Raw genomic sequence first — 14415 nt, forward strand, 5'->3', positions numbered from 1 at the left:
TGGAATTGAAGTAGGTACCATTCCTATCAAGTGTGATAGTACTAGTGCTATTTGTCTCACTAAAAATCCCATCCAACACTCTAGAACTAAGCATATTGAAATTAGACATCACTTCATTAGAGATTATGTCGCTAAGGAAGATGTAGTTCTATAATTTGTTGATACTTTGCACCAATTAGCGGATATCTTTACAAAACCTTTAGACAAAGAAAGATTTTTGACTCTTAGGAGAGAATTAAGTTTAACTAACCTATCATCACTTAGTGTTTAAATAATTTTAGAAGTTTTAAGAATAAATGAAAAATGCTTATAAAATAACAGTTTTGATTGCATTCTTTGCTAATAGTTAGGGGGAGTTTATAATCTTTGGTGAAAATTGATTTTATGTTCAAATGTAGTTTAAGGATAAAATTGATTGATTGAACTTGATTAATTTTCAATATATGAGTTGCCAATACCACTAGAGCTAAATTATTTAGCATTTTAAGTGTTTAAAACGGATTTTTGACATTTTTGTGCATAAGGCATCGATACACTATGAAAGTGCATCGATGCATCCCTTTGAATGTGCATCGATACATCATGAAGATGCATCGATGCACTCCTTGAATGTGCATCGGTACATCATGAAGATGCACCGATGCACTCCTTGAGTGTGCATCGATGCACTAGGCCATGCATCGATGCATCCGTCGGGTTTTTGGTTAAAAATCCTATTTCTTCTTCATTTTCTCAAAACCCTTGAAACACTCTTAGCCATCGTTCGTTTCTCTCTCTTCCTATACTCTCCTTTTGCTCAAAATCAACGAAAAATAGTCGGAATCTTCGAGTTTTACATTTCCAAATCCTGCTAACATCATCAAAACTTGCAAAACATCATCACATTCCTCTCAATCCAAGATTTTTCAAGGTATTCTTCTAAAAACTCATATTTTATCAAATTTTGATTTTAGAACTAGTTTAGATTAGTTCTAGGATGAACATTACATCGAGCATTGATTGTTTAGTGTTTAGAAACTATATTTTATAATCAATTTCATCAAAAACACTAAATTTTTCAAGAATTTTCAAGAATTTCGAAATAAAAAATATAATATTCGAAAATTTTAATTTAATTTGATGTTTTTGTTCTAATTATGTTGATTTGAAAACTATACATTGATTTTTCAAATGTTGTTTTCAAAAATTTTCAAAAACTTTGCCCATTAGGATTCGGTTCAGAGAACCTTGAATTATTACGGACTCAACTGAGTTTTGGGATTGATTATATTGCATACATGTGTTTCAAAATTGCAGGTTACATTCCTAATTCGGATTTCTTAAACTATGTCAAACCCTAAGCGCCCTAGGACTTCTTCGAGTCATTTTAACCGACATCCTAATCCTATTCCTCCTCACCCTCCAAATCCAAACGATCCCAATATGACCATTCTAAACTCCTGTTTTAATATGTCTGGTCATCATAGAGAAGAACTCTACCATAGGTACACGGATTCCTTCCGAGCTTACAAAATCTGGGAAGAACATATTCCCTCTGTTCAAGCCATGGTAGATATCAACTTTGAATACCTACCAACTCTAAAATCCTGGAAGTTTGATAAATTGTTTCACCTTAAACCTATTGTCTATCATCAGTTTGTCTGCATTTTCTACTCTAATGTGGTATGCATTCAAAACGAGAGTCAATGTGGGACTATAGGAATTTGATCCTACCTTTTAGGACAATATATTCATATTGACTCTGAGACTATAGCTAAACAATTTGGGCTAGATGACAATGGTTTATTTAATGAGAAAGAGAATATGGCATATCCCTATATTCCTAATGCTAGTATTAGTACCTTACGTACACATCACGATCGTTTTCTGCATTTAATGATCCCTTGGTGGTTTCGACCATCCGGAGGTAGGTACTCCATTCTTTGTGTCAGAGATTTATGGTGGATACATTGTATCCAGCATAATAGAAAGATATATTTTCCACAAATCATTTTTAGTGAACTAGCAGATACCATCATTGTAGTCCCTTCTAAACATGTCAAAACTTTAGTATATGGGTGTCTATTTAGTAATCTTTTTATCAAACTCGGTCTTAGAGTTTCTCTCGACAGTCCCATCCCTCTTCAAAACCAAATCAATCTCAATTCCTTAAAGAAAGCTGACTGGAAACAAGACAAGGAAACTGGTCAATGGGTCTTTCGACCCAATAAGCAAACTTCGGGAGCCAGTTTTTCACGAGCTGCTCCTAGCTCTTTTCGTGCTCCTCTTCCTCCTCCGGGACCGACTGCTGACGATGATCCCGAGCTTCAACAGCTTATGCAAGATATTGACAATCACGTACCAAACGATGAGCCTGCACCGGATCCAGCACAACAAAAAGATCAAACGCCTCCATATTTTTTATTTTTCCTATAATTGTTTGATCTGAGGTTTGCTTCCATGGAGTCTTAGCTAACTGAATTTCAATGGGAGATGCGTGAATGTATGAACGCTCTCACTTTTAAGTACGAGCACATCATCCTCCTCCTCCCGACCCTCTGATGGAGTAGATCTTTACTTGCCATGCTTTCTTGAACTTAGACCTTGGATTGATAAACATTTTGATGTTCTTGGATTATTTTTGATTTTGAATGATTATATGTTTCGATTTATGTTTTGGATGCTTGGATTTTAGAACTTATTATATATATTTGGTTGTTGAACTTATATTGGTTTATTAGTTTTTTTGTATCATTTAGCATATGACCAATTTTACCATATAACATTTCGTTTTATTATGAATATTGTTTTATTAAACTAACGACTAATCTCTATTTTGATTGTGATCTTAGCAGCTTAAGCTACATTTATAAATATCAATTGGCTATGTTTCAAAACTTGTTCTACAAATGCTTTTATTAAAGTCTTTTTGATTTAACAAAAAGGGGGGAGAAGATGTATCATAGTAAGGGGGAGTAATTTTAAAACTTGATTTCAAAAGAAAATCTTAAAATTACACAAATGTTTTGTTATATCAAAAAGGGGGGAGATTGTTGAAAATATTTTGATGTTTCGATTTAACAAACTAAGTTTAAATGAATTTTAAGATTTTACAAATTATTTTCTAAAGTATATTCGATATAATTATTTGAATATCAAAATATTACTCCAAGTCTTTCAAAGTTCAATCTCAATCCTTACTAATGTGTAAAATTGTGTTTTATACTTAAAATATTTTTGAAATAATTTTCACAAAGTATTTCGAACAAAAAACGAGCCTAAAATCAATTTTTCAGGTAAGTGTACCGATGCATGAATCAATGAATCAATGCATCCTTGTTTTAATTGAACATCGAATGGCTTTTGTGTACCGATGCATATACCATGCATCGATGTACTCCATATATATTAAAACATCGAATTGATTTTATGCACCGATGCACAAGCCATGCATCGATGCACCCAGGCTTTCTCAAAACATCAAAGTATATTTTGCATCGATGTACCATCAGTGTACCGATGCACTAAGGGTCAACGGTCGAAATATTTGAATTTTACACATAGTATACCGATGCACTAGCCTTATGCATCGATGCACCAGACGCTCCCATTGTTTTTTATTAATTGTTTTTCACACTTAAACGGCTCTATTGACTCCAGTAATCATTCCCAACATTCAGAATCAATTGAAGGAGTATTTAAACAAGCTTAGAAGCCATTGATCTATAAGGAAAAACAAGAAGAAACAACAATCAACTAGAATCAAGAGAGAATCAAAGAGAAAGCATCAAACTTATTGTTTGAGCACTTCAAGCCTATTTTTCATTCAATATTCATTTTGCTTTCAAGAACACTACTTGTACTCAATTGTATTCATTCTTGAGTGTTCTTTCTTTGTTCTAGAATTGTGCAAACAATCTACATTGTGAGGTTTTCCTTGTAAGTTTGCAAATTTGTGGTTTTCTCTTTGAAAAAGAGTGTTCTTAAGAATTGGGGTATATTTTTGAGGGAGTCGTAAGGTTATCTCTTTGGCCTCAAAAAGAAAGAACAAATTAGTGAATTTGTTGGAAAATACTTAGTGTGGATAGCTAAGGTAGTGGACGTAGACTTTGGTTGAGATAGTCAAACCACTCTAAATCGTTGTACAAATTTTTTCAATTTTCTGTAAAAGCTTCCACCAAAATTTTAATTGCCAATTCACCCCCTCTTGGCCGGCCTATTCCATCGATCGATTAACTTAACAGATACTAAGGGTACCGATACCGTAAGGTCAGTATCGATACCATTTTTGAAATGAGGATTACAAAATACAAAATGAGTATCGATACACAGGCTTGGTATCGATACCACAACTAGGGAAGTATCAGTACCATACATTGGGTACCGATACTACTTCAAGTGGAAAATAGAATTAAACCTTTCTTTTAGCCTAAGAACATAAGGATCGAATCATGATATTTGGAATGTTGATATGTATATAATATGTATGATTGTGTAGATATCGAGCACAAGCAAGTTCCGAAACAACGTAGAGTTAGGATCAATCCAAATAGATTAAATCATAGAAGTGGATTTGGAATTAAGTGAGGCTAAGGTGAGTGCATACTATAAGTATAGTTCAGTGGAAATAAGACTAGTGATAAGTCTATTTCCTATGTTAGTTTCATAGTCCAATAGTTATGAACATGCATACATTATGGTCATTATAAACACATGCATAAGTTATATATGTTATTATGGTTTGATATATGTTATATAAATCATGTAAACATACTCAAATAACATATGTTATATGATATGAAGTTAATGGTTATATGTACATGTAATATGTGATTATAGGAGAAATGACATGAGTACATGAATATATGAAGTATAATAATATTGCTCATGTTATGTGATATAAGAGTCGAGGGTTACATAGGTCCTTCGGGACATATCTCACATGACACTAAGTGGACCCTTATACGAGCTGTGGTGACAACATATGTGCATAATCTCAATATACTCGCATACCTTAAGTTCTAAGTGATATACATGGGCCTATAAAAGATATAAAAAGTGGTTACATTATTATATGCTATCATGCTATTATTGTTTACAATGAATCATATGTAATATGATGGAATCATGATATGATAGTTATGATTTTATTTGAATAATTACATTGCATGTTCATATTTATAGGAAATGCATTATTATAGTTTTATGCCTCACGAAGTCTATGACATAGCGTGTAAGCGTTTTACACGTAGGTACTGAGAAGCAAGAGGATCAGACCTAAGATCTGCAGAGCAGCATACATCCACTCGAAGATCAGAAGTAAATTCACAGTATTTATTTTGTTGTATCAAAGGCGTTGGCATGTAGGAAAGTGTAATTCACATATGCTCTAATTAGTTTTGTAATGTTTTGATCGTACTTATGTAAATTATTAACTTTTTTTAATGAAAGTTTGAATTTTCATTATTTTTATAAGTTTTAAAAATTTTGAATAGTTGATGTGACACCTCGGATTTGTATTCGGGTCAGGTACGGGTTGGGGGTGTTACATTTAAATGCCAACATAAATGTGAGAACTTCTATTCTGATAGGGTAATGAGTATGTTGTTTTGCTAATAGAACTATATGGTTATATCTTATTAGATGTTCGGACAAGGTAGCTACCGAAGTGAAGCAGGAGATGATAGGCTAGTTAAGAGTAGTAATTCACCTGCCCTGGCCAGGCAAGGTGAAGAACATGCTCCTTCTGGAGTGCATGTACAAGACCAAGACATTTTCTTCAAAACGTTGGACTGTATTCTAAAGCGTTTCCAACCTCATGTTCCTTCTACTCAGAGAATGAATATAGCAAATGAGTTAAAGGGATTAGGAGCTCATGAGTTCAAAGGTGAAACCAATGAAGGTCCTGTTGCTGTGAACCTTTGGCTCAATGATGTGAAGATCATGTTAGATGGACTCCACTGTTCGGATGTGGAAAAGTTAGATGAAGTGGTCTCATTGCTTTGTGGGCAAGCGAGAATTTGGTGGAAAAATGTTACCCTGAGGATGACTAGTGATCAAGTAACCTGGTCCTTGTTCTTAGAAGAGTTCATACACAAGTATATAGAAGATCAATTCATTAAGCAGATGAAGCAAGAATTCTTGAACATGAAGTAAGTAAATCGTACTGTATATGAATACGAGTTCGAGTTCAACAAGTGAAGTCATTTTGCGGCTGTGTTGGTTTCGTCAGAGAAAGACGCATGCGAGTGGTTTGTTGAGGGCTTGCGCCAGAGGTTAAAGGAGATGTTGATTGTGTTGAACTTGTCCCCATTTTAGGAGGTAGTTAATCGTGCTAAAGCTGTAGAGATAGCTCATAATGAATGGTTTAGGGAGAAAAAAGCCCAACCTTCTAAAAAAATTGGGGCTTCATCAAGTTCTGCACCACCCAAGAGAAGTAGAGATTCTGGTTTTCGATCTCAGACGAGGTCTAAGTTAGTGGAATTCTCTATTAGAGGATCAAATCAGATGAGAGCTAGACAGACTCAATCAGTGGGGTCTGGTACTGGAATAACAAATCAGGGTCAAGTTAAACAATAACAACTTTGTGGAAGAAGTCATAATGGAATATGTAGAGTAATCTCTGGAGCTTGTTTTAGATGTGTGGAAGCAGGACATTACATGAGGGATTATCTATTGAGGGCCGAAGAACCTGCACAGTCAAAGCGATCTGGTTTGATGTCTCATAGAAGAAGGATAAGGGGTAGAGGAAGAAGTCAGCCCGAATTCTCTACTCAAAAATAAGTGTGCTCTACTGTCCTAGTGTATAATATAAAGACTAATGAAGATCGTAATGATCCAAAGATAATTGTAGGCATTTTCTTACTGTATGATAAATGTGTTGCCGTATTGATTGATATGGGTTCTACATACTCATATATTAGTAGTAAATTGGTGAGAGAATTAGGAATTCAATTAGGAGCTATTAGTAGTGATGTGATAGTGACAAATCCATTAGGACACAATGCTTGTGTAAATAGAGTGTGTCAAGGGTGTCCCATACGAATTTAGGGAATTGAATTTCCTACTAATCTGATGGAATTACCCTTTGAGGAATTTGAAGTGATAATGAGAATGGACTGGTTATACCTTTATCACGCTAATATTGATTGTAGACTGAAAAGGGTAACATTAATCAGTTCAGACGGATTGGAAGTAATAGTGTACAGTGAAAGATGTAATCAATTGGCAAACATTATATCAGTAATGTCAGCAAAGAAGTTATTACTATAATGATTTCATGGTTTTATTGCTAATGTGCTGGATACTAGAACCAAGGAGAAAGGGTTAGAAGAAATTCCTATAGTTAGAAAATTTCCAGATGTCTTTCTGACAGAGTTCTCAGGTTTACCTCCAAATAGAGAGGTGGAATTTTAGATTCAGATAATTCCTGGAACCGCACCCATTGCAATGGCACCGTATAGAATGGCTCCAAAAGAGTTGTAGGAGTTAAATAATCAATTTCAGGAATTGTTGGATAAAGAATTCATTATACCAAGTGTATTGCCATGGGGAGATCCAGTATTGTTTATCAAGAAGAAATATAGTTCAACGCGTCTCTGCATTAACTATATGTAACTCAACCTAAATGCGAATTTTGGTTGAATAAAGTAACATTCCTTGGACATGTGATTTATGCGGAAGGAATTCGGGTTAATCCTCAGAAGATAAAAGCCATTCTAGAATGGGAGGTTCCAAAGAATGTATCTGAAGTATTATGGGACTTGCAGGTTATTATCGAAGATTCCTTAAGAACTTTCAATGATAGCTTTACCTTTAACTAGGTTGATGAGGAAAGATGTGCCATTTACTTAGACTCCTGAGTGTTAAGAAAGTTTTGAAACGTTGAAGAAAATTTTGACAGAAGCTCCAATATTGGTTCAACCTGAATTTTGCAAGAACTACTTGGTTTATAGCGAGATGTCCCATAATGGCTTGGGATGTTATTGATGAAAGGGGGAAAGATGGTGGCTTATGTGTCGAGACAATTGAAACTGTATGAGAAGAACTATCTAACGCACGATCTAGAGTTGGCCACAGTAGTGTTTACTCTTAAAATCTGGTGTCACTACTTATATGGTGAACGTTGCTATTTATATACTGATCATAAGAGCTTGAAGTATTTGATGACCAAGAAAGAGTTGAATTTAAGACAGAGGATATGTGTGTAATTTCTAAAAGATTATGATGTGGTAATCGATTTCCATCTTGGAAAAGCAAATGTGGTGGAAGATGCTTTAAGTCGGAAGATGTTTTCATCCTTACAAGCTTTAGATGTCAGGTTTTCATTTGATGGAGATGGTGCAGTATGTGCAGATTTGACCCTTAAGCCAACATGGCTAGATAGAATTAAGGAAATGCAAACCAAATATGAAAAGTGTTTGAAGAGGCTACAGTAAGTAAAGAATGGAGAGCTTAATGATTATGAGATTAAAGCTGATGGGAATCTGTATTGCCGAGGGAGATTAGTGATTCTAGATGATGTTGAGTTGAAAAATGAACTATTAACAGAATATCACTGTAGTCCATTGACGATGCCCCCATGTGGAAACAATATGTATATGGATCTCAAAAGTCGATATTGGTGGTCAGGAATGAAAATAAGTATTGCGAAATTTGTATCCAAGTGCTTGACTTGTCAGAAAGTCAAAGCTGAGAATCAGGTTCCATCAAGATTATTACAACCAATGTCTATTCCTCAATGGAAATAGGAAAATATGATAATAGATTTTGTGACAGGATTGCCATTGACACTAAACAAGAGATATTCAATTTGGGTGATTGTGGATAGATTGACTAAATCAGCTTATTTCATTCCAGTAAGAGCTGATTTCTCCATGGATAAGTATGTTGAATTGTATATCAGGGAGATTATTAGATTACATGGTGTACCAGTTTCAATTTTTTCTAATCGGGATAACAGATTCACATCGAGGTTTTGGAAGACTTTACATGGAGCGTTAGGAACTTGATTGAATTTTAGCAAAATTTTCCATCCTCAAATCGATGGGAAATCTGAGCGGACTATCCAAATTTTGGAGGATATGTTGAGAGCCTGTATAATAGAGTTCAAGGGATCATGGGAAAAATACTTGCCACTTACGGAATTTGCTTACAACTATAGCTACCTGTCAAGTATCAAGATGGCTCCTTATGAGGCTCTATATGGGAGAAAGTGTAATACGCCCTTGAATTGGTATGAGCTTAAAGTCCGAGAAGTTCTTGGTCCTGAATTAATTCATGAATGGAAGAAAAAGTTTAAGTGATTCATAATAACCTCAAACTAGCGGCTGATAGACAGAAATCATATGTCGATCTTAAGAGAAAAGAGATAAAATTTCAAGCTGGAGATAAATCATTCTTAAAGGTGTCTCTATGGAAGAAAGTGTTGTGGTTTGGGCGAAAAGGAAAGCTTAGTCCTTGGTTTATTGGACCCTATGAGATCGTTAAGAGAGTGGGACTAGTGGCATACCAATTAACTTTGCCACCTGAAATGGAGAAGAGCCATGATGTTTTCCACGTTTTAATACTTTGGAGATATATGCCCGATCCCTCCCATATTGTAACACCATAAGAGATAGAGGTTCATCTTGACCTGACTTATGAAGAATAACCAGTCCAAATATAGCTCATGAGGTAAAATAGTTAAGGAACAAGACTATTCCATTGGTCAATGTATTATGGAGGAATCACAACGTAGAGGAAGCAACGTGGGAGCGTGAAGAGGACATGAGGAATCAGTACCCCCATCTCTTTGTGCAGTGAAAATTCGAGGAAATATTTACTTAAGGGAGAGAGATTTGTAACTTCCTAAAAACTGGGTTAGTGGCCAAATTGTAAAATTTCAGGATTTAGTGACTAAAGTATATAAATTGAATAGTTCAGGGACTTATATAGAAAATTTTGCACATGACTAAATAGAAAATAAGGATTAATGAAAGGTCAAAATGGTCATTTGACCTATAAATGAATTAAAAATGAGATATAGAGGAGATATATACACGTGGAGATGTGTAAAAAGGGGAAAATGAAGATTTCTCAAGAAAACTCTCTTATTCTTCTTCAGCCGTGAGCTACTATAGCAAAGGTAAGTTTTATTCTGAGTTGATTAGTTGTTGAATTTAAGTTTGGTTTATGATCATTGGATGATACATAAACTTAAGGAAAGCTTAAGTTATCTTAAAACTGTAAGATGAAGGAATTATGAGGGAATATGATGGAATCATGATAAGTTTGGTTACATTATTATATGTTATCATGTTATTATTGTTTATAATGAATCATATGTAATATGATGGAATCATGATATGATAGTTATGATTTTATTTGAATAATTACATTGCATGTTCATATTTATAGGAAATGCATTATAGTAGTTTTATGCCTCACTAAGTCTATGACTTAGCGTGTAACCATTTTAAACTAGGTACTGAGAAGCAAGAGGGTCAGACATAAGATCTGCAGAGCAACATACATCCACTCGAAGATCAGATCAAAAGCAAATTCACAGTATGTATTGTAATACCCCAAATTTTGGTTAGTGACCAAAATATAACTTTTGAAAGTTTGATGGTCAAAGTATAAAACTTGGAAGAAATTTTAGGTAATTAAGTGGTAAAGTTCTTGAAAAGAATTTTATTTCATAAATATATAGTTTACTCTTGAGAGTGGGGTTTTATGGAATTATATTTTGAATTTGGAATTTGGTAAAGAAAAAAAAATTAGAAATGGTTAAAATCGGTAAGGAATCGGTAATTTCAGATTGAATTGGAATATTACAAAAATTTGAAGGATGTTATAAAATAGTTGGAAATATTATTTTAATATTTTGGATCAGATAATTTTGGTCTGGAAAAATGCAGTTTTTCAAATTTAATCGAAACATTGGAATTTAGTGACTAAAATACAAGTTTTGAAATTTCATGGGAAAATTCAGAAATTTAAAGTCAAAATATTTCATATTTGACTTTGAATTATGATAAGGATGAGTTGTCATAGTTTTATAGTAAATAGGAAGATTTATTAAGGGTGAGTTGGTCATATCCCAATTAAATGAATATAATATTCATTTATAGTGGAATATAGAGTAAAATAAGATGAATGCACCCAAATTTGCTATCTACTTCTCCAAATCAGTCGTGGGTTCTCTTTCAAGGTAAGGGAAAGATTCAACTCAAATTTCAAGTAATTTACTTAGGATTTTGAGTAAGTTGTAAATAGAAAATTGTTATATATGAAAAACTCTATCTTTTGGTACCAATATTGCATGGTAATCTTGTTGGTGTTCAAAGATCCCAAATTTAAGGGTTTGTATTCTTATAAAGGATCATGAAATTGATGATGGATTTTTTATGGTTGTGGGGTAGTAGATTTATATTCAAGCATGTGTGATGAATAGAACATTTTTAATCTTTTTAGAACTTGTTCTATGAGTTTTGGTCATGGATTGTTTGAGTGAGAAAAATTATACATAGGTTGAAAATGATGAAGAAAGTATGCTACAAGTTTTAGAAAATTTGAGGATCATTTCGTAAGTTTTGAAAAGTTGGATAACAATTTGTAAATTCTAGAAAATTGAGGGATTGTTGTGTAAGTGTTATATAATTGATGTGCTATGCTGGAATTTTTGGTATTAAGGATTTAGGTGGTAAAATGGTAAAGGACCATTTTGAGTAAATTGGAAAAATTGGTTCCAATACTAAAAAAAATTAATAGATGTTAAAATATTTTTATGGTGAATAGTTGAAGTACGATTATGGGATTTATTTTGGAAATATTTTTATGTTAGTACAATACTAACATATATAGGTATGAATTTATATTTTGTACAGATTGTGATTTACTCGGTGTTCAAAACGATTCGAGTATAAAAGAAAAGGGTTATTGTGGACAATAGTGAGGCTTATATTTTGGAAAATTATAAAGTGTCAAGGTGAGTGCAATACGTGCATGAAATTATATATGGATGTTTTATACATCATTAGGAAGACTTGCGATAAGTCGACCTTGTTTTATCAGCATGATATTATATCATATATTTTATAAATTGACATGACATTGATATGTCAGAGATTGAAATTATAATGCATTGAGTTGGAAAATGTGATATTTTACCATGAATGTTATTTCAGGTATGAACTGCCCAATGTCAAATATTGATAATATACTTTGCCATGGATGGGTCAAATAAATAGGTTGTACACCCAAGTAAGTCATTGAGGAACAGGGTATAGTTGGCATGCCATAGAGTCCAACAGCAGGCTGCATATGGGATACACTAAAGGATACCTAGTGTATATGGTGGGTACGACCTTATGTTCCATAGGGGACTGTACTTAAGGATACTTTGTACAGATGGTAGACACGACCTTATCTGTCATACGGATTATGGTGGACACGACCTTATCTGTCATACGGGATAGCACTACGGTGCTTATATTCGACTCGTGTACCCAGGGTCCTCGAGGTTTTATATTGGGCTATTGTCTATGGTTTATGGTTAATTGGTTAATAAATGGTAAGTTTTGCAAATAAGCTTACGAGTTATTGGAATGAATGGCAAGTATTTTGGAAAGAATATTTTTATATTCAATTATGATATTTTATCATGGTAAAAATATTAAATATGCTATTAGCATGGTTTTATGGCATTAGATTTGAACTCTAAATTCATGCATGAATTGTATTGCACTATTTATTGTTTTAATTGCCTCACTAAGTACATACTTAGCTTGTGATGATTTTCACGCGTAGGTAAAAAGCCCGTAGAGGAATAGAGAGTTCAAGGCAACATCAAGCATCAATAAGTATATTTCTTTATCAGTAAGACATCTTAAGACGTATTGTAGACTTAATTAGTGGCATGTAATTATTATGTTTTATTTGCTTTGTTGAACAAAAATTGGAAAACATAAAAAAATGGAATTTTATGAACATATATGTATTTTCGGAGTTACTGTAGCGGTTACTGAAGCAATGAACAGTAACCACGTTTTAGCAAATTTTCTAGAATATAAAAGGGGAACCGATTCCCCCCAATAGGGAACCGATTCCCCCACTGTTCACAGGTATTGTTCACTATTCATAAAAAAAATCTTTTGAATTAAATTGGTTACAACAAAACATGATTTATATGATACAATATTTTATAATATCATTTATCATTTTAAGAAAATAAATTTTAAATCATTTTTGAATTGTAAAATGGTTTTACAAATTCGGATAACATTTATAATCAGTATAGGTATATTTATACGGATTATGGGTTTTACATTTATTGGCATCAGAGCTACAGGTTTAGCTGATTCTAGGACTAAACTGAGTTTGTTTTGAAATAAAAAGTATATACATGCCACTAGGATGTCAAAAGTTACTGATAGTTGTATATATATTGTGATGATGCTTATTAGGATTAAAGTTACTCTTTACTAATGGACGATGATTTTGACTGTGTTCAGATGTCAGATCATCAAGAATCGAGTAGGGCAGACGAGCATATTACTCCTGTATAGAGTGGGAGTAACGAGGTGAATCAGAATCCACCCAATGCTCAGCCGAATATAGAGCTGTCTAATATGAATCAACAGGATATGTCTGTTCAACATCGGGGATTGTTCTTACAAGCACTAGACACTATTAATAACCGTCGACCCCCAATGTCAGTTCCGAAAGAACTGAGGAAGATGAGAGCACCTGAATTTCGAGGTGATTCGGATGCTAATCTGATGGCTGCTGATATCTGGTTGAATGATGTCAAGAATATGCTCAATAGGATTCCTTGTGATGATCAAGGAAAATTAGAAGGGGTTATGTCTCTACTGATGGAGCAAGCCAGTGTGTGGTGGAATACAGTCGTCGAACGAGTTTCCACTGAGCGGTAAACAAGGTTAAAGCTATGGAAAAAGTTGACCTTGAAGATATGGAGGCGAAGAAGACTCATACTAACAAAAGGTTTGGAAGCTCATACTCTGCACCTGCACCCTTTACCAAATGCAACAAGGGTCAGCAACAGAAAAATTATGCTTCCTCAATATCCACGGGCATAAAAGGATTTTCTGGAGGAAAGTTTAAGCAGAGACAGGCAATTTCAATGGGTACTAGAGGTTCAGGAGTACGACTTGTGCCTGAATGCGAATATTGTGGAAAGCGACATACATGCCAGTGTTTGGTTACTGAGGGAAAATGTTTTCCTTGCAAACAACCTGGTCATTTTAAAAGGGAGTGTCCAAAATTATTTCCATAGCAGTCTGTAGCAGGACCTCAGAAGGCTAGAAGTGGAAAAGGTGGCATGCCTGGTACATTTGAGGCTGCATCGAAAACTACTGCAAGAGTTTATCACATCAAGACTGATGATGACAGAGATGCTCCTGAGATTGTAGCGGGTACCTTTTATCTATA

The 14415-nt window shown here is 34.1% G+C and overlaps 1 protein-coding gene across 1 annotated transcript in view; it reads left to right on the forward strand.

The window, feature by feature from the left end:
- Nucleotides 1-6762, forward strand: part of LOC120176134 (membrane-associated protein VIPP1, chloroplastic-like) — a 46617-nt gene extending 39855 nt beyond the window's left edge. Inside the window, exons 10-13 of the mRNA XM_039182635.1 lie at nt 5623-5635; nt 5703-5892; nt 6298-6520; nt 6632-6762. Coding sequence (XP_039038566.1) covers nt 5623-5635; nt 5703-5892; nt 6298-6520; nt 6632-6762 — 557 coding nt within the window. The remainder of the gene's footprint in view (nt 1-5622; nt 5636-5702; nt 5893-6297; nt 6521-6631) is intronic.
- The last annotated feature ends 7653 nt before the right edge of the window (nt 6763-14415 follow it).

The sequence above is a fragment of the Hibiscus syriacus genome, unplaced genomic scaffold (assembly GCF_006381635.1).
Source record: "Hibiscus syriacus cultivar Baekdansim isolate YM2019G1 unplaced genomic scaffold, ASM638163v2 tig00003398_pilon, whole genome shotgun sequence".
NCBI classification, from domain to species: Eukaryota; Viridiplantae; Streptophyta; class Magnoliopsida; order Malvales; family Malvaceae; genus Hibiscus; species Hibiscus syriacus.